General features: G+C 42.4%; 1 protein-coding gene across 20 annotated transcripts in view; it reads right to left on the bottom strand.

The window, feature by feature from the left end:
• Nucleotides 1-3,150: 3,150 nt before the first annotated feature.
• Nucleotides 3,151-21,503, bottom strand: part of LOC129185833 (transcription initiation factor TFIID subunit 4-like) — a 30,967-nt gene continuing 12,614 nt past the window's right edge. For 2 of the 20 annotated variants that reach the window (XM_054783351.1, XM_054783354.1), the window contains 8 exons: nucleotides 20,522-20,647; nucleotides 19,855-19,911; nucleotides 19,657-19,779; nucleotides 12,720-17,872; nucleotides 11,756-12,610; nucleotides 10,978-11,619; nucleotides 10,781-10,866; nucleotides 6,441-10,706 (listed from right to left, as the gene is read on the bottom strand). In XM_054783351.1, coding sequence (XP_054639326.1) covers nucleotides 17,714-17,872; nucleotides 19,657-19,779; nucleotides 19,855-19,911; nucleotides 20,522-20,647 — 465 coding nt within the window. In that variant the 3' untranslated portion in view covers nucleotides 6,441-10,706; nucleotides 10,781-10,866; nucleotides 10,978-11,619; nucleotides 11,756-12,610; nucleotides 12,720-17,713. Of the gene's footprint in view, nucleotides 5,091-6,440; nucleotides 10,707-10,780; nucleotides 10,867-10,977; nucleotides 11,620-11,755; nucleotides 12,611-12,719; nucleotides 17,873-19,656; nucleotides 19,780-19,854; nucleotides 19,912-20,521; nucleotides 20,648-21,503 lie in introns of those variants that run through there. The other 18 variants (XM_054783333.1, XM_054783345.1, XM_054783342.1 and 15 more) reach the window with 17 other exon arrangements.

The following is a 21,503-nucleotide window of genomic DNA, read 5'->3' as shown; positions in this document are numbered from 1 at the left end:
GTGACCAGTAGATGTAATGTGACTTTACAGGGATGCTGAGGCACAGAAAGAGTTGGAGAAATGGGGACTCAGCTTTGATGAGAAACTCTTAAAACCGGAAGGCAGGGCTCTACGACCAGCGACGATTTTCCCGAAATCAACATCGGTAAAAGTACTTCAGTGTTCCATTGCGATATACTGTATTGTTTTGCTTATTAAAAATACTGCTACTTGTACCATTTTAGTATAGCTGTAACCCCCGGACAACTGACTGGATGGGAGCGATGCACAGGTGGGCTGTGAGCTCTTGTCCTCCACTGACAAACTGGACAGAACACCCAGGAAGCTTAGAGCCTCCTGCAGAACCTCTCTGTAGTCACACCACCACTTTGTATCCAGTTAGAAAAGCTGTCATGTGAGTTTGTTTTTTTCTTGAAGTGTCCATCTCATGAACTAGGTAACTAAATGATTGGGATGTCTTCATCAGGGTTGAGTATGAAGATGACCTGGTCTCTCTCCTGATGAGCAGAGAGGGTGGCTGGACTTGGGGAGCACACAGGACTCACCTCTCATGGTGACATCAGCTGATGTGCGCAGGGTTCTAAACAAAACAAAGCCACGAAAAGCAGCAGGCCCAGACAACATCTCAGGACGTGCACTTCGGGTTTGCTCATCAGAGCTAGCTGATGTGCTTGCTGACATATTTAACCTGTCGCTTGCACAAGCATCTGTACCGACCTGCTTTAAGTCCTCCACCATAGTGGCCGTACCCAAGAAGAGCAACGTGACCTGCTTGAATGACTATCGCCCTATAGCACTCACTCCTATTGTTATGAAGTGCTTTGAAAGAATAGTCATGACCCACATCAAAAGAGCATCCCGGCGGCAACTGTGGAACCTCTACAGTTTGCATATCGCCAGAACCAGTCCACTGATGATGCAGTCAACACTGCCATCCACACAGCCCTTTCTCACCTACAGGGCCAGGACACATACAGTATGTCAGAATGCTATTTATAGACTATAGCTCTGCTTTTAACACAGTCAGCCCCCACAAACTCACAGATAAGCTCCTCACACTTGGCCTGTCACCCTCCCTCTGTAACTGGGTGTTTAACTTTCTAACGGGCAGGCCCCAGTCAGTCAGAGTCCACAATAGCACATCCAGCTCAAGAATTGTGAGCACTGGGACCCCACAGGGGTGTGTGCTGAGTCCACTCCTCTACACGCTCTTCATCTACGATTGCGTGGCCTCCCAGAACAACACCAGCATCATTAAATTTGCGGATGACACTACAGTCATCGGCCTGATCACTGGTGGTGTTGAAACATCATACAGAAGAGAGGTGGCGGACCTCATAGCTTGGTGTCGTGATAACAATCTCCTTCTCAATACAGATAAGACTAAAGAGATGATCACTGACCCAAGAACAAGGGAAAAGGAGCCGCATAGACCCCTGTTTATTGATGAGACTGAGGTGGAGAGGGTGAAAACCTTCAAGTTCCTTGGCACACACATCAGCGAGGACCTCACCTGGTCTCACAACACCCAACAAATGATGAAGTCCCAAAGGAGACTGTACTTCCTGGGAAGACTGAGGAAATTTGGCATGACCACCACAATACTGAGTTGCTTCTACAGATGCACTATGGAAAGTGTCCTTACCGCCTCCATCACTGTTTGGTACGGTAACTGTACAACACGTGATAGGAAGGCACTCCAGCGGGTGATCAAGACCTCACAGAACATTGTTGGGGCAGCCCTCCCCTCACTGCAAGACATTTATAAAACTAGAGTCCTACGCAGAACACACAACCTCATCAAGGACAGCACACATCCACAACACTCATTATTCACACTCCTACCGTCAGGCAGACGCTACAGGAGTTTGAAGTCCAGGACCACAAGGCTGGCAAACAGCTTTTACCCACAGGCCATCAGGCTTCTCAACGAAGCACTCACACATGCCGCACACAACACACGCACACACTCATAGCACTTTATTTATTTATTTGTATTATTTATTTGTATTAATGTCTCTTCTGTTTTGTTGCTTAATTTATTGGTATTTATGTTTATGTGTTTATGTTTCTTATGTTCTTATTCTTTCTTGTGTTTTCTTTCTTTTCTTGGGAGAATGAACAGAATAAGATTTTCATTGCATGGTATAACTGCTGTTTTACCATGCACATGACAATAAAACTCTCTTGAATCTTGAATCTTGAATAGGTTTGCAGGGGAAGGAGCGAGCTGAAATAACGTATGCTGGCTTTTCAAGGTGGGAGCATGATCCAGGCTATAGAGACTAAACTTTGAAATTGAAACCAGCAAAATGCACCAAAATGAGTACCTGGAGAGCAGCAAAGCATACAGTCATATTAAAAAGGGCCAAAATGCACACACAGTACAAAAAAATAAATAATGCGCATACATGTTGGCAGGTCTGCAATAAATGTAAGCCATCACAGTAAAAGGACTTCATGCATTCTAATTACCAACCAAGCATCTGTATTTCCTTTCCAACATTTTGCTGGGTGTCAAAGCGGGCGTAGAACTCGTTCAGCTCATCTGGAAGTGTGGTTTGGCTGGACGTGGCTACGCTACTCCGCTGTCGATAGTCTGTGATGTGCTGGAGCCCCGCCCACATGCGCCGAGGGTCTGAGGTGGAATAGTAGCCCTCCAGCTTCTGTCTGTACTGTCTTTTGGCCTCTCATATCTGGCCTTTTTGTAGTCCTCAGCGGTGCCCATGACAAATGCAGTCGAACGAGCACGTAGCTTAGCCCTTACATCACAGTTCATCCACTGATTTTGGTTAGGGTATTTTCTGTAATACTTGGTGGTGGTAACAGTCTCTATGCATGTGCTAATGTAGCCAGTAACAGCAGAAGCATATTCATCCAAATCAACAGTACAATCTTCCCTCCCCGCTGCAGTTTTAAACACATCCCAGATTGTGCAGCCAAAGTCCTGAAGTACTTGATCAGTTTCTTCATTCCACACTCCTGTCAGAAACATTGACTGACCTCAATCAAACTCTCCGCTGGTTGAGTCGTTCAGGCTGGTTGGATGGTGTTTGCAGTCTCTCGGTGGCAGATGTCCAACTTCTGGCCTCGTAGAAAGAAGGTCTTTCTAGGGACATGGTGTCCCCGACGTTGCGCACCACTTTGGTTCAGTCGTCGTCGATCATCCACCGAAGAGAGGCGTTACCATCCGGCTCGAAGGACCAAGTTTTAAAATGTCAGGGAAATCCTTGCAGATAACCAAGACAAGTACTGGACTGTATAACTACTCAAAGAAACAGACTCAACCACGGCAAGATTGTCTTACTCGCGAGGAGAACCGGAGGGACGCACCAGAGTTACATCCCACACCACTCTGGATACGCTCTCCGAAAAACCTCTCTCTTTATTTGCACATGGGCGTTCCCTAGTTACAGGAGAGTTCAGCTTCTCAAGGAAGGGGCCTACTACTCTGAGTTACACAAGACTGATCCCTTTGATTGCCCTCACAGGGCCTGCTTACTCCCTTCCATACACAAGAGTACAACAATAATATATTTATAAAGTGGGTGATAACGTATATAGATTTCTCTAACAAGGCTCTTGTTTGAACTGATGCTGCAAAATGCAGCTGCTCTCGTTCATGGTCACATCACATTCTCACACGTGAAAATGTGTGAGCGTTAGTACATTTTCATAACAAAAACTTCACAACGATAGAAACACATTTTTTCACACATAACTGAGGCCTAGTGCCACAATACTACATACAACGTGTATTTTTGGACTCATAATAGGCCAAAGTCAACCACGCAGCAGCCATTGTTTATTCTTTCATCCATTTGTGAAAATCCGTACATTTTGCTTATTTTTTCACTAATAGGCCGCAGTCAAACCCTAAACAGCGATCATTCATCAATGACTTTGTGAAAAAAGGCCATTGACTGAGGGAGCGATGTAGCGAGGGACGAGTGTACCTTAAAATTATCAGAAACTCAACATGCTCACTAAGAAGACAGAATAGACCTATTGGACATCCATCCATCTTTCTTTCAAAAGGTGCCGCCAGGGAGAGCTCACTGGTCCAAAAGGTACTTACGTGATGCTGGGGGGGAGGGCTGGTCAGAGGTGGCAGCTCTGAACCGGTATCACTACTAGCAATGGGGGAGGAGCCAAACACGTACCTATCCTTGTGTCCCTGTGCTCTTTGTGGCACTTGAGCACGGCGACCATGTCCCGGCAGGGGTTGCTGGGGACACTGACGCACTTTGTGATCTCGGGGGAGGGAGGAGGTGGGGCTTTGAAGACGGCGTGGTCCTTCTGCCACGCATTAGACATGCACACACACACACACACACACACACACACAAGCAGAGACAGACGCACACACACAGGTGTGTGATGTGTAACAAAGTGTCCACTTTGAAACATTTGTCACGTGGAGGTCAAAGACAGCAGCTTCTTCATGATCCTTCCACAGGAAAAGGCTTGCTTCATTGCTTCAATGCTCCATGTTCTGCTGTGTGTGATGTTGTGCAGGTCCAGGTGTGGTGCTCAGCTGGGTGGGAGGAGTCCAGACAGGAAGGGTCCACATCCACGTTCAAGCAGCCCCGCCTCATCTTTCTTTTCCATATTGAACTAATATTCACTTCATTTATCCATTTTTATGCTGCAAAATGCTTCATTTGGGCTCAAGACAAAAGCCACACATACCAGATTTGCTCCAATATCAGCTGATTCATTCTTGTTCCATTTATTCTTGAAAAATGACTAACTTCCTTTCATGTAAACCAAGTCTTTCACTCATGATTTCACTCTTTATTGATTTCAACGCTTGAATGTCATTGAAGTGTGTGGGCGGGACTACCGCCAATCTAGTCCAATGGTGTGAAGCTCTGATGAACCCTGGTGGAGAAGTGCTAGGGGGCTTCCTCCACATTTTCAGCCACTCTCCCTTCAACAAATCAACAAAGAAAGTGTGCAAATCCTTCCAACAACTTCAAGAACTTACTCTGTCTTTCCTGCTATGTCAGAGCTTCAGTCCCGCCCCCACACTTTGATGGGCGCTTGTGACAGATCCAATTCATCCATCAAGTTCCACGCACGTGTACCTGAAATAAATCATGAATATTAAACTGAGTGAAATGATGTATGGTTTTACATGAAATAACTACTCTTTTCATGATTTCATGACACATTTCATTATTTAAAGATTTATTTATTGATTTATTTAATGACATTTCATTATTTAATTGAAAGATGTATTGATTTAATTATTTAAAAACATATTTAATGAATTCTTTAAAGATGTATTGATTTAATTGTTTATGTCTCCTCCGTGAATCACCACCTTACCGTGGTGGAGGGGTTTGTGTGCCCGAGTGATCCTAGGAGCTATGTTGTCTGGGGCTATATGCCCCTGGTAGGGTCTCCCAAGGCAAACAGGTCCTGGGTGACGGGCCAGACCAAGAGTGATTCAGCTTATGAATAAACACAAGAGGAGGGACCACACCTCGCCCGGACGTGGGATACCGGGGCCTCACCCTGGAGCCAGGCCTGGGGGAGGGGCTCGCAGGTGAGCGCCTGGTGGTCGGGCTCTCACCCATGAGTCCCGGCCGGGCTCGGCCCGAACAAGCCACACGGGATCTCCTCCCCTATAGACCCACCACCTGCGAGGGCAAGCATAAGGGTCCGGTGCATTGTGCTTTGGGTGGTGGTCGAGGGCGGGCACCTAGGCGACCTGGTCTTCAGCGGCCAAATCTGGTTCTTGGGACATGGAATGTCACTTCTCTGGTGGGGAAGGAGCCCGAACTTGTGAGAGAGGTTGAGACATTCCAAACAGATATAGTCACATTCACCTCGACCCACAGTTTGGGTTCTGGATTCAAACTCCTCGAGAGGGGCTGGACCTTGTTCTACTCTGGAGTTGCTGCAGGGGAGAGGCGGCGTGCTGATGTGCGGCCTCCCCGATCTGAACCCGTGCGGTGTGATGTTGTTGGACTTCTGTGCGAACCACAGTTTGTCCATCACAAACACCATGTCCAACATAAGGATGTCCACAAGTGCACATGGTGGCCGCAGGTCTATGATGGACTTATGACAGGTTATGACATGAACTGCATCAATAGGAACAACACAAGTGGAGGAGGAGTGGCTGTGTATGTGGATAAAAATCTGAATTATACAGTAAAGTGGTAAAGAACATGTCAATTGCTATTGATAATATTCTAGAATGCATAACTATTGAAATCAGTAAAGAGAGAAGTAAAAATGTACTAATAAGTTGTAATAAGTAATAAGTAATAAGTCTAGCATTGAAGTATTTGAGGATTGGATCAAAGCAACATTCACAGACATTAGCCAAAAAATAATCTTTGTATGTGGAGATTTCAATATTGACCTTCTAAATTCAAATAAGCAAAACAGAATAGATAACTTTATAGATACAATGAACAGTTTAAGTCTTTATCCAAAAATCACCAGGCCAAGCAGAATTACAGATCACAGCATTAATTGATAACATATTTACCAATGATATCGACAACAACACGAGTGGACTGTTAATTAATGATATTACTGATCATCTTCCGGTGTTTACGATTTACAATGAAAACTATAAAAAGAGAAAGAAGGACGATATCAGGACATTCAAAAGATCACATACAGAGGAAAGTATTAGCTCCTTTAGGAAAGATTTGGAAAAACCAAGATGGGAGTGTGTATATAGTGAGAATGATGTGAACGAGGCGTATAAAAACTTTCTTAATGTTTACATGAAGTGCTATAGCAGACATTGTCCACTGAGAGAAGTCTTTAATAAGCAAAGAAAGAGAAATCAGCCATGGATGACCAAGGGACTACTAAATGCCTGAAAGAAGAAAAATACACGATATAGGAGATTTATCATTCAAAAAACTAAAGAAGCAGAAAAAAAAAAATAAAACATACAAAAATAAGTTAACAAACATCCTGAGAGTGTGTAGGAAAGAATATTCTAGTCAATTATTAAACAAGAATAAAAACAACACTAGAGCAACATGGGGCATTCTAAACAGTATATACGGAACAGTGCAAAGAAAGACTACCCTCTTTATTTTATAGATGGAAATGATAAATATGATAATATGAATCAGGTAGTTGAAAAGTTCAACAATTACTTCGTAAATATTGGACCGGATTTGGAAACAAAGATCCCAAATGACCCCCAGTAGAGGAAAGAAATGAGATCATAGACAAGAATCCCAATTCCATGTTCCTCACTAACGTCACACAAAAGGAAATCATTGATATTGTCAACAAATTCAAAGCGAAAACATCAACCGATTGCAAGGGAATAGAAATGGAAACGATAAAAAGGGTTATAAATGCGATTGCACAACCGCTAACGTACCTTAGCAACCTATCATTCCAGACAGGTCAATTCCCAAACAAAATGAAAATAGCTAAAGTAGTTCCAATCTTTAAAAATGGAAACAAACATCAATTCATAAATTACCGACCAGTGTCCTTACTGCCACAATTTTCCAAAATCATTGAAAAACTATGAAATGAGTTACTCACTGACAGTCAGTACGGATACAGAAGTAACATTTCAACTTCCATGGCACTGATAGAAATTACAGAGGAAATCACCAATGCTGTAGATCACAGAAAGTATTTATGGATTTAACAAAAGCCTTTGACACAATTAATCATGATATTCTAATCACTAAACTAGAAAGGTATGGAATCAGAGGGTTAGTCTTGAACTGGGTTAAAAGCTACTTAGCTGACAGGAGGCAATATGTGAAGCTAGGAGAACATACGCCATATATCATGCGGCGTTCCCCAGGGGTCAATCCTAGGACCTAAACTATTCAATCGATATATAAAGGACATCTGTAAAGTCCCAAGAGACCTAAAGCTAGTATTATTTGCAGACGATACAATCGCATTATGTTCTGGAGACAGCACACCAGAGATAGTACAACAAATCACAGACTATCACTGAACCTCAGTAAAACTAAAGTAATGCTATTTGGTAAGTGTAAAAAGGAAACGTACCAGCAAATACAAAATGATGGTGTAGACATTGACAGGGAGAACGAAAATAAATTTCTCGGGGTTATAATAGATGAGAAGATGAACTGGAAATCTCACATTAAAAATTTAAAACAAAGTGGCAAGAAACACCTCAATACTGAATAAAGCTAAATTTGTCCTTGACCAAAAATCACTACATACGCGCTACTGTTCACTGATATCACCATATCTAACTTATTGTGCCGAGTTATGGGGTAATAACTACAAAAGTGCACTTCAGCCACTAACTGTGCTACAAAAAAGGTCACTCAGGATCATCCATAATGCTGCTTACAGAGAACACACAAACTCTTTATTTATAAAATCACAATTATTAAAATTTGCGGATCTAGTAAACCTTCAGACGGCTAAAATTATGCATAAAGCAAACAATAATCTTCTACCAAAAAATGTAAAACAATTCTTATCAACAAGAGAGGAAAATATGATCTGAGAGGAAAATTTAACCTAAAACACTTCAATGCACGGACAACACTGAAAACTTTCAGCATTTCTGGATGTGCAATCAAGTTGTGGAATGGATTGAGTAAGGAACTCAAACAATGCACAACAATGAGCGATTTTAATAAAAAGTACAAGCAGTTGATGTTCACAAAATACAAAGAAGAGACCTGAACCACTGTGTACATACAACATCTAACCACTACTATCCTGACTACTAACTCTTCATTGTGGAGATTACATGGTCTGTACTCACTCATTATCAATCAAACACTTCTTCAATCATTCTATCAGTTATTATTAAGCCTCTAGCTTCCTTTTAGTAAGTAAAAACCTTGGCTATGATTGCACTACATTGTCATGTAGTCTTACAAAGCATACCTGGAAGAACAAGAGGTGAATAAATGTATTGCAACTGAGGTGAAACTGATGAGGGATAGGATTAAATAAGCTTAGCTTCTTCCTACTCCTTTTTGGACATGCAAAACTGTGAACTGTATTGTGTGATGTGCAACTGTTTGACTTGTATGCATGTTCAAGATGAATTAAAACCATGAACCATGAACCATGACTTTGTAGTCGTATCATCAGACCTGCGTCCGCATGTTCTGGACACGCGGGTGAAGAGAGGGATAAGCCCAACAATAGGCAAGGAGGGAGTCCAGTTTGCGGGCCTTAGGGTCTGGTCTCGACGATGTGGTCCTGATGGCCTCATCGGGCTGTGACCTTCCGTTTTTCCTGGGGAGGTTTGCATCTGAGTGTGAGCTTGTGGGATGAGACTCAGCACCTCCAAATCCCAGGCTATGGTTCTCAGTGGGAAAAGGGTGGGTTGGGAATGAGGTCCTGCCCCAGGTGGAGGAGTTTAAGTATCTCGGGGTCTTGTTCACAAGTGAGGGAAGGTTGGAGCGTGAGGTCGATAGGCGGATCGGCGCAGCCTCTGCTGTAATGCGGTCGCTGTACCGGACCGTCATGGTGAAGAGAGAGCTGAGACGGAAGGCAAAGCTCTTAATTTTCTGATCATTCTATGTTCCCATCCTCACCTATGGTCATGAGCTTAGCAAAGCACGGCAGTAAAACATGCACGGTTCCACCACACATTCTCAGTCCACACTTTTCACTCAGAAAACTGGCTTGGTTCTTCAGCTTTGGAGCATGTTTTATAAAGCAGCGCTTTTGCAGACGCTGTTGCTCTGTTCGTTAGTTTGGCCATAATACAGGGTTAGCAAGCAGCATTAGCTATATGCTAACCTGCCATAACCAGCGGCATGTACACAGAAAATTCAGCAGGCCTAAATTGACACTGTAGGAGTTAATCTCAACACTTTCAATGTGATTGGTTGTCTATATGTGCCCTGCCATTGGCTGGACACCAGTCCAGGGTGTACCCCGCCTGTCGCCCTAAGTCAGCTGGGATAGGCTCCAGCATGCCCCCGCGACCCTAATGAGGAGAAGCGGTATAGAAAATGGATGGATGGATAAAAAATATGACTAGTTGACGGCTTCATACATTTTATACCACGTTCCTCCCCACCTTTCAAGTTGCAGATTGTTTTTGATGTTGTAGGGCCAAATGCAAATCTTCTAAAATAATAATTTTCATAGTGAAATGCCACGACAAACGACTGAGATTTTTATAATTTTTAACCACACCTTTTGAAAGAATTGTGTTTGGCTTCAAAACGTATGCACCACGTAGGATAAGAGGGCCAATTTATTGTATATGCGTCTTGGATAGTGTATCATCAAGCGGTGCTTGGGAATCAACTTCTTACCAGGCAGCAATGCTTTGTACCGAGTGTGGTGGTCACTTATCAGATGTTTCAAGTAAAGCATCATTCCATCAGTTATGGTGTAGGAGAACACCACAGGTATGTTGACAATCTGCATCAAAAGGAGGAGGAAGTTCCAGTGATCATTCTTCCTTTCAATGCCATCACCAAATATAAGTGGAGTGTTACATAGAAGACACCATGACTGGGCAGCATTCAGACCCAAATGTTTGCTCTTATCCATTTTTAACCATACGGGAGACTGAAGACACAGTGAGCTTTGAACAGTTCATCAAAAGCTGCAATAAGCTGCCTTGCATGGAACCGGCTTTTGGTCAATCATGTAGAACCTCTGGATGTCACCTTTGCTCGCTGATGCAGAGGAGAAATGGTTGTCTTGTGTCAGTCTTGGAAGGGGGTCACACTGGCTCCTTCCTGTGGGTGAAAAAGGGCAACAACAACAATTAAAACCCCTTTGATGGTTTCCATTTCTCAGGCGTTTAGCACACCTTATTACGACATTGACATTTGACCACTTTGCCAGGAACCTCTGAGATACTTCGTCAGCAAACATCATTGAGAAATCCTGGTCAATCTAGAAACAAGACATGAATATTTCATATACTGTAGGCCTACAGGTTTACAAATGGTTGACGTCATGGGTAATCCAATACTGAACTCGTCCAAATACTAAAGATTTCCTTACCAATCCAGGAACATCAAAGAAGCGAGGGAAAACATTGAGGACAGACGATGATACATCTTCTGCTTGGATCATATTCTGCCGATACTGGAAAGTTGCTCTCATCTTCTTTGATCACGGATTCATCGGTTGAATGTCTTATTGTAGATAGTGCCTCCCTGCACTCCTCAGCAAACAGCTGTTGACCAGTTAACAGATATTCTCCTCTGGTTTTTGGACCATCCTAAAGAAACAGTCTTGGAACAACTTTGAGAGCCAGGAGAAGTGTAGGACCCAACAGTGACTGGGTGGACATTGAAAACACACTTACTGTACATATGCAGGTTTGGAGAATGCATCTTTGAGGTATGGAAAACAAGTCACAATTCTCAGGGTGTAATTTGTCGTCACACATGACGGCGGAACCCTCCTTTCAAAACACGTCATCGTTAATGATCACAGATAGAACCATTCCCTCACTACATGGTCTTACATGGAATGACTGTTCTAATGGAAAGGGGGAAGTGACCCATGCAGCTCCATCATATCTGCAACCAGGATGTTCACCATCCGTTTACACTTTGCATCAGTTAGTGTTTTAGTCTTGTTGCACTCCTTGAAGATTTCTTCACCTTTCGGATTGGCCCTCAAAACACCACCGACTTTCTGCCAAAAATATTAAAAATGAAATAGTGTGTTCATAGGAATTCAAGAGGATTTTTAAATAAATCAATGTCATGCATAAAAATACATTAGGTATCATTGATAATATGAACTTTACATTCATTTACTCAAAGCTTACCTGTCTGGCTTCATCCTGATCCATTGGTTCTGTTGGGTTCCTCTTTCTCGTGGGCTGAAGGATAAATTGTCGAACCTGATGAATGGGATGTGGCAGGCAAGAGTGGAGACTCGCCACCAACTGGCGATAACTGGGGTGAAGCTGGGGATAGTGGAGTCTGCTTCATCTCGTCAAATGAATCTCACTCTACAAAACAGTACACAACACCAATTACAGTCAAACCTGTCTTAGCTGCCACCTGTATATAACGGCCACCTCTGCCATTTCCCTTCAGTGGCCGCTATAAACAGGTTTAACTGTTCTACAAAAAAAAAAAAAAACTATTTTGGGGATTTTCAATCTATGGAAAAGGGGCTAAAAATTGAATATCAAATGAAAATACAGTCTCCCTTTACAATAAGGTACACACAATTACAGTCGTGCAGGATGAGGAACAAACCTACCTGACCCTAACCACTACTCATTAGTTTCTTAGTAACTACTCTAAATGTATGTGTTTTAGTTCCTCAGTAACTCCTCTGCTCATTGGTTCCTTTTTAGTTCTTCATTAGATCCTCTACTACTGTAAATTTATGTGCCATAGTAATTAGTTCCTCATTAGTTCATCAGTAACTACTGTATTTTGTGTACCTTATTGTAAAGTGACACCAAAAATATATTTTGAGGGCTCAAAGCTCACGACAATATCTCATTTGGACAAAACCAAGGTACCTGATGGGTCCACACTGCCTGTGATATCTAAACCACCTCATGCATTTTCACATGTTTTCACATCCTTACCTGTCACTGATAAAAGGACCTTGAAAGTCAAAACACCTGACTTGACAAGCTCATCAAAGACATCTCCATCCACCTCTGAGAATAGGAATAAATAAAATAATATAAAAAATCCTACTAAAATAATCAAATAAATATGAAAAAGCCACAGTTGCAGGGCTTATTATGCCTTGATAAAATTACTTACCACATTCATGTAACTCAAGGAAAGTTTGCTGTGAATCAAGAAGAAAAATAAAGATGCATCATTCTAAAAAAATTGTGTAGTTCACTTCCAACACATGCCTGACAATTATTTTTAAGTTAAAGTAACAATTACAGTTGCCAACCTTGATATCTTGTCCTTTGCTGGGGGCCAGCAGGCCTACGTGTGGGGGCTCCTCATGCCAATTAGCTAGCCATTAGCTCATTAAAAATGAAGATATAACGTAGCGCTCACTTACTTTGCCAAATGTTGCACAGGCAGTACCGATTCAGCTCACAGCAACACTAAATAGAAAATATAACTTAGCAAAAACACCAGCTAACATTAGCAAAGGCTAATAAACAGCTGCCTCAGTTTATTAGTCTTAAATATCACACCAAAAACTAACGTTTTTTATATGTTAGCATCCAGGTACAACACAATTCATTAGTTCATCTATTTAAACGTTTACTTACCCACTGATGCAAAAAGATTCCTAATTGTCAACTTCTTCCATCAGCAACGTGAAGTGAGGGGTGGAGTCTAAATGAAATGTCCGTGGGCGGAGTGTAAGACACGTGAACACTGTTAGGTGTTAAATGGGGTGTGGAAGTGTTGAATGTCTTTATTGTGACACGAACAAGATTTAAACATTTTCAACACTCCATTTTAACTACAACACTTTCATGATCCAGTGTTAAATTTAACATTTTTAAGAAAATGCAGTGTTAGATCAACTCCAAATAGTGCAAGATTGACACTCCAACTTCAAGATTCTCATCAACACCAAAAAATTAACACTCCTCAATTTGCTGTGAAGAGTCCACCATCATCATCATCATCATCATCATCAAACAAGCGGCTTTCTTGTCGTAGCGCACGCGCTCGACTGCAGAAAGGGACAAATAGCACAGCTCCTCAACGCCAAAGACTGCTGCTGCTTTGCAATGTTTGTCCATGTTTGCTGACTAGAACCTGTGTTTGTCCCTCAACACATTCCTCTGTGGTATGCATTTGCTGCACTCCATCAATACATGCTGCACATTCTCCGTTAGCCCACACAAAGCCCATCTGTCTGTCGCTGCTTTACCTGCAAATAGAGTTGCTCTTAAACGTAAGCTGTGAGAACACCACCTCCTCCCTACCCCTTGGTTGACTGTTGGATGTTGTGCAAGTCTCTGCCTTTCCTTCCCGAGTGCCATCATTTCTGCTGTGGTGATTAATGCTTTTGCTTCCCCTCTTCCAACTGGAATTCTAATTAGCTCGTCATCTGCCGGCTGGGTGATCAGCTTTTCCATTCCCCACTATTCCAATGTTTGGAACCCAACAAATGTGCACAACAAGACCAGCTCTCTGAAGTCTAAAACGTGAAAAAGGAACCTCCAACAACCAGTCATCTCTACACGTTTCTCCTGCATTTAAGATCTGTAAAGCTGCAACAGAGTCCAGGGTGTACTCCGCCTCTCGCCTGAAGTCAGCTGGGATAGGCTCCCAGGCTGACACCCCCCCCCCCCCATCTAGTCCCTCGTGTTCTTTCTGGTCACAGTGTTACTATTTCTCATTTTTGCCTGCAGTGTTGTCCCCTGCAGTGGTAAGTGTATTGCCTTTACCTGCTTGATTGTTCAGCAGCGACTTTAGTTTGTACTTTTCCTGCCTACGTTTTGTGCAGCGTTTTCTGTTCTTATCAGGCGCGGATTTAGAGGGGGGTGTGGGGCCCGTTTTGAGGCACCCACGATTTTCTTTGCCACAATAAAAGCTAATAAAATGATAAACCATCCTGGATTGCAGTCACCCAGTCCCAGTGAAGGTACATGTATGTCTAAACCGGTACACGTTGATTTATTAGTACTGCTACTAGTACCAAGACAGATCACCCCAGGCCACAGTCAGTCAACTGACCCCAGAGCTAGGCCGGCTGGGGGAGCAGGGGAGGGGAGCCGCAGGGAATATTTTGTGGTCTGCTTTTTGGGTCAGGAGGATGCTACATTGTTCTAGGCTGGCTGTACATGTGTATGGCTTAGTACATGCTGCACTGTGTAGTGGTAGGTGGTCAGCCAGAATGCAACCGAGACGCATGCTATTCCTGAAGCTGCTGTCAGGCTGATAATTTACATTGGACATTGAATGTGCTGTACATGGCTATTCAGGTGGAGGTGCAAAATAAAGGTTCTGGCATCATGACTATAAGGAAAACTGTTGTCTATTCTCAATGAAAATTAACCAGAAAAGAGATCCCCAGTGACATAAAATTATACTGAAATCCTTGGAATTTACAGCTGCTTCAAATTGGAAAATATTTCAGGAAATTGAGCTAAAATGGGTTTTTCCCAATACCGGTAATTTTATAAATAGAATGTTTTGGCTTAAACGATATATTCCAAGGATAAAAATAACAACAAACTCTTGAAATTAAGGACATAAAATTGGCCTCAGATATCACCAGATTGCAGGAAATGAGGTCTAATTTTAAAAAATTTTCTGGGGGAGGACCCCTAGGCCACCCGCTCCATTTCCAGCGCCTCGGCCACACCCCCCCTTTTCGATAAAGCTAGATCCGCCCCTGGCTCCAGCATACCCCCGCGACCCTAGTGAGGACAGGCGGCTTAGAAGATGGATGGATGGATGGGAGCCATCGTAGCTGTCATGTTTTCCCTACAGTGCTGCCCTCTAGTAGAAAATGACAAATATTAGCTTTGGCAAACTGGACGAGAAAGTTACTGCAAATGTTAATTTATTCAAAATGTTCAGTAGATAAAGGTTATTTTTGTATATGGGTAAATTCTTACAGCTATTCAAATATGTAAAAGTTAATATGTAACATTTACAAATATACATGACAGGTTTTTGAGTCATAGAGTGTAAAAGACAAAGGGGTGACCAGGCACACACTTGATACACACAGGTGGAAAAATGACTGCAAGATCTCGGTCAGTCACCTTTGACAGAAGTAAAATAGCAAGCGGTGCTCTGCTAAAAAAATAAAATAAAATCAATCAGCTTCGGGTAAATGCTCTGGGGAAACTTGGTGGCATTGTTAGTTAATTTCAGAGACAAAAAATGAAGTCAAATGATAAAAAGCACTCTTCACACAGTGAAATCTACACACCCAAAAGAGTTAAAAAATAATCACCAGTTACATTGACCGCAGTCAAATGCACATTTTGATTTGATACATATATGAAATTAAATAAATAGCTACACATTTATTCTTGCACAAATTCTGTAAATAAATATGGTGGAAGTTTTGGGGGCGCAAGGTACTGCTTCAGCAGAAGGATATGGCTGATAGTTGCAAAGGCAACTCAGTAGGTCACAGTTTCAATGTACACGCCTGGTCCAAAAGAGCAGTTGAAAAATGGCAAGAATGTACATTTTGCACTGTTGGACCTTAAGGAGGCTCTAAATAGGGCTTCAGAATGCAAAAACAAGAAATGGGAGTGAAACAAGATGTTATTCAAGTGAAATACGCTGTTCATTACCTGATCACGTTTAAGAGCACAAAGCCAAAATAAGTGTGGATTTCATATTTTCTGTCAAGTGTTCACACTGTCATGATCTCTTGGTGGCCAAGGCAAAGGTTTTCTCTCTGAAGGCAGTCGGATGGCTGAGCTGCATAAGAAAAGCCTCTCGCAACGCGCTGTTGCTATTGAGGTTGGATGCTGTAAAACACTCATTTTCTCTGCAATCTCTGCAAGGATCCTGAGGGCTATAGAACAAAAAAGTCAAGTGGTAGACCCAAAAATATGTCACTGGCCCTGAGGCCGAGCCTCCGACTGGCTGTCTGTCAAGACACGAGACGATCCTCGGCTGAAAAGAAGGTTGTTACTGGTGCTGAGTGCAGTCCAATCACTAGTAGACACTAGCTGTGACAGAAGGCTCTTAAGAACAAAAAATGTCTTCAAAGGCCTCGTCTCCTTCAACACTTGTTTGGAATTTGGACGGGAGCACCAAACATGAGACATTGAAAGCTGGACGAAAGTTTTATTCTCTAATGAGAAAAAAAATGTAACCTTGACGGTCCTGATGGCTTCCAATGTTACTGGCATGACAAAGAGATCCCACCTGAGATGTTTTCTATCCGGCACAGTGGAGGGGGTGCCATCATGAGCCTTCAATGAACAATGGAGCTTCAGGTTGTGCAGGGGCATCAAATGGCTACCCACTGTGTGGAGATGTTGCAGGGGGCATCCCTCACAACTGAAGGTCTCATCTGTGTGGCTTTTTTTCAACAGGACATGGCTGCACTTCACAAGAGGACTTCTTCCTGAGGAATAAGCTCACTCTTTTGGAGCATCCTGGGGATGGATGTGGATGCCCTGCATGAAGCCATCTCACCATCTGAACAATATTCTCACTAGCCTCCTGGAAACATTGGCATCAGACATGTACAGACCAATTTGTGAGGTAAGAAGAATGGCGCAGCTATTCATGAATGATTCCTTCTTTGAAATTTGTATTTCTATTTTAGTGGAGTTTTGAGTTCTTTTGCGCTATAGTCTTCAACTTTTGATCAGCTGATGAACAGCCTATTTGACTTTAATGCTTGTTTGCAGTACAGTGCAATTTTTGACCACACTCCCATTTCCTCTTTTGCATTTTGAAGCGCTACTTAGAACCTCCTTAAGATGCAACAATGCAAAATGTAAATTCCTGCAATTTGTCCAACAGGTCTTAACATTTGGATCATGAGCGCATTACTAATTAATTCAGTTACCGTATGTAAAAGATCATCATTCCATAGAAAATAGCAGGGGGTCTGTCAAAACAAAGGTGATTTCCAGTGCTTCAAACCCTAACGCACATACCGACAGTAAGAACATTAACTAGTGAGTTACAGTGCATACTTACATTTGCAAAAAGGCTTTAGCTTTAGCTGAGTCTTTAGGGGGGAGGTAGAGAGGTGATTCAAGGTATATAGTGATCTGACAACAAAGTGAAACCAAATAGGAGCCTCATCTGCCCTCTCGCCACACACCAGAGTCCCCCTGCCCTCCTACCTATTTGAGAAAGCCCTTGTATAGGAAATGGGAGTTACTGGTAAATCTCTCGTTCTCCAAACAGAAGAGCAAGTCCCTGAGATTGACACGCGTGATGCGTTGCCGTGTGAGTCTGGAGCCTGATGAACCAGCAGCTCTTGACAGTGATGGGCATGATCCCTGCCAGGAGAAAGACATGAGGAACAATGAGTCCTTCTCTTGTCAATCAAACACATGAGAAGTCATGTCAACCGGACTCATTGGGTCAAACTTTGTCTGGGGTATTTGTCAGGAAGATAATACAACACTCCACAAAATGTCACCCTCTTGTGGGCAGCGGTTCAGGATTAGAAGACTTGGCAAATTAGGACACTCGATGTCAAGTTTTGTCGAAGCATGCATATTTAAAAAAAAAACAACAACAACCTAACACCCCCCCCCCCCCCCCCCCCACACACACACACACATCCTGTGAGGGCTTCTTATTCAAGGGTGTTTCAGGAGGGAAGGTGGCACTCTGCCTGTTAAGTTAACAGAAACATCACACCTTATGCTCCTTAACCCCCCCAGATATCATTCTCTGACATCAAGTTGCATAAATACGTACACTACCGCTCCAAAGTTTTGGACTAGCCCAATTTTCCCAGTTATTGACTGAAATTCAAGTGGTTCCAAAATTCAATGTGTATTTCAGAATCATACTGTTTCAGACAGCACTAAATGGGACAACAATTTAAACTGTTGGTGCAAGTCATTCCTACAGGAGTACTTACTACCTCCTCTGTCTGCATAAAAACACACTGTGGTACTATATACCCTGGTCAACATCAGTTCAACAGCATTGGACTGGAGAAAGTCATTTGTTGCTACAAACATGGCAAGAAAAAAGGCAATGAAGAGTGGAAGAGAGACACACCATCTTAACACTTCAAATGGAGCGCTTTCCTCGAGAGAAATTGGAGTCTTCTAAAACATTTGAGCGTAGTGTATTGATCGCTGAATGTGTACGGCTATCTCAAGTTTTCTGCTAAATAACTACGTAAAACTAATGCATTTTAATGTGCATAAAAGGTTGCCAGGGTTATAGCGCCAGTTGCTTGTTGCAGGAGGGGTGTCACAAGAGCTTACCAGATTAAAACGTGACAAGAGTTCTTGTTCCAAAAAAACTGCCTCATAGGCACAAGGCCTGAGAAGCTAATAAACAAATTAATTAAACACCCAATAAATGAGAACGAACTTCATAGTTTTTCTGGCTTGAATATGTGCATGCATGTGCTTTCCTCGTCTCTTGTCTCCAAGCAGCACCTTGGCTCGTTATTTCCATAGAACAACAGCATGAGCGGAGTGAGCCCTTTTGTCCGTAATACAGTCTGTCTCTGTGGGTGGAGGTGGGGCCGCTAGCATAAACCAGAGTGCAGAAGAGTGTAACGTAGTAGAAATTAAATGAGTAGATTGCAATATATTGTCATATGCAGTAACTTTTATATTTTTCATCGGACTTTTCTTCAAAGTAATGTTTAAATCTCGTCTTGTGTATCGTCTCGTCTGGTGAATTGAGTAACACTACGATGCACTACTACTACTTAAGCCGGCCTGGAAACATGCTTTCATTTAACTTTCTTCAAACAAGCGCAGCCGTACGCTACGTGAAGGCACCGTATACATGGACAAACTGATTCTTGACTAGTTGAAGAGAGAACTCTATGGGACAGGAATATGAAGAAAACTAAATGCGCCTTTTGACAAACAAGCTTTGTTTTCTTGTATTAACCATAGTCTATCTTGCTGCAGCCCTTCCATTTTGATGAATTGGTAAATTCATTTGCAGGTTAAATTGGGGTGAAAAAAAGCTGAGGCACAAGACCTGCACTTCACAAGATCAGTGTTTCCTGCTTCAACTGCAGTAAGCGCAACTGGACTGTTCGTCTTGGTAGACATTGTGGCTGTAACTGCAGAAACATTACCTCCGCTACAGCAGAGGCGGAAGGCGAGTCGGGAATCTTCCTCTTCTTTCTGGGGCCAATGGCAGCCAAAGCAGTCAGATTGGCCTCCCTCTGTCTCATCTGAGCCAGCTCCTGTTGCTGCATCTGAGTGAAGCGCATGTACCAACGCAGGTATCCATCAGGATAATTAAAACAGACATACTGACTTACTCCTCTCACCTCTTTTGCTTTCTGTTTCAAACGTAGCTGTTCTGGGTCTTCTTGACGAGCTCGAGACTGCAATGGCAAAAACAAGAAACATCCACACATACGTATTGTCAGAAGAAAGACTCATGACCAGGTTCCATGGGACTGATCAAGTCAAGACAAAAAGGGAGACAAGTCAAACCACAGATTTGACATTTCTGATATTTCCGTACATCGATACGATGTAAATCTCATAGAAAACATTTTTTAGAAAATGAATAAACTGTATCACCTGAATTGTATTAAGAGTTAGAAAACACCTTAAGCATCTTATTTGTTTTTCTGAAAACATCCATCTTTAAAACAAAGTCCCAATGAACCAAGTTGTAACCATAGGTCGTCACTTTGATTCAAATTAACAGCTTCAAAATCCTGTTGATGGTACCCTGCAATGTTAGAAGGACTTTAGTCCAGAGACAACCTTGCGTGTGGGCTAACTTGAGTGCTAACGTTTTACCACTTGCTAAATTGTTTAGCAGTGGTCACAGGATGATCGTCGACTGAAAGCATTCACTGTCATGTTGTATTATGGTCAGGGTGAAAATGCCATTGTAAGGTATTTACGTGTCCTTATAACGTCCAAGTTTCTACATTGTCCTGAATTAGAGATACGTAGGGGACCATGACGCTTTGGCTGTACCTTAGCTGCCTTTAAAAGGATCTCTCTCTCCTGCTCTTCTTTCCGCTGTTTCTCTAACTGGTCCAGCTGCTCAAAGAACTTTAGCTGAGCACGAACATCGCTGCTCTGTTCATGCTTGTCCTCCTCCTGCCAGCAGAGTAGTAATTACAAAAAAATCATGAAATAAAAGCACTGACAACACTTTAAATGTACACTTCCACTTTACAAATGATACTTTCTGAATGTTTAGACAGTATTTTTAGACAGGTAACAGCACAGACAATGTAAAATCTAAGTTTGTGTATGCAAACAAGATGGACATATCTTGGAGTTCTTTGATACCACTTATCCTGTACAGCAGGGGTGTCCAAACCTTTCTCAGCAAGGGCTGCATACGGTAAAATCAAGCAATACAGGGGCCACTTTGATATTTTACCTTTTGTAAACCAACCCAAAATAAATGTTTTCTTTAATATTTTAACTTTAATAACAATTTTGTTTTGTTCTCATTGTATTACAACTTTATGCTTGTAAAACCATTTTTTCTGTTACTTACCTTTATTGTTGTATTGTTGTATTTTGTAAAATTATCTTACACTTCTGTTATTGTTTTTGTTAGTTTTCTTGTTTAATTGTATTTTTAAAATGTGTCAAGGGCCGATAAAAGCCGCAGGCCGCAAATGGCCCCCAGACCATACTTTGGACACCCCTGCTGTACAGGGTCACAGGTGGTTTGGAGCCTATCCCAGCTGACTGTTAGGCAAGAGGCAGGGTACACTGGACTAGGGTTGGTGGTTAAACTAAATTTGCTGGTTAATAATTGTTCTATAAATTATTTATTTTGACCTTTCTTAATCCATATTGATTATCGCTCAAGATCGCCCAGAAATTCCCACCTTGAATGTTGATGAATTGTGGGAGGTCACCACTTCACATACCATGCTACTCATGGTGTCCACAGAACTCCACACAGCAACGCAATAGGTGGATAAAAGCAGACAAG

Source organism: Dunckerocampus dactyliophorus, chromosome 8, assembly GCF_027744805.1.
Source record: "Dunckerocampus dactyliophorus isolate RoL2022-P2 chromosome 8, RoL_Ddac_1.1, whole genome shotgun sequence".
In the NCBI taxonomy this organism is placed as follows: domain Eukaryota; kingdom Metazoa; phylum Chordata; class Actinopteri; order Syngnathiformes; family Syngnathidae; genus Dunckerocampus; species Dunckerocampus dactyliophorus.
This window is presented reverse-complemented; position numbering and strand designations above follow the sequence as displayed.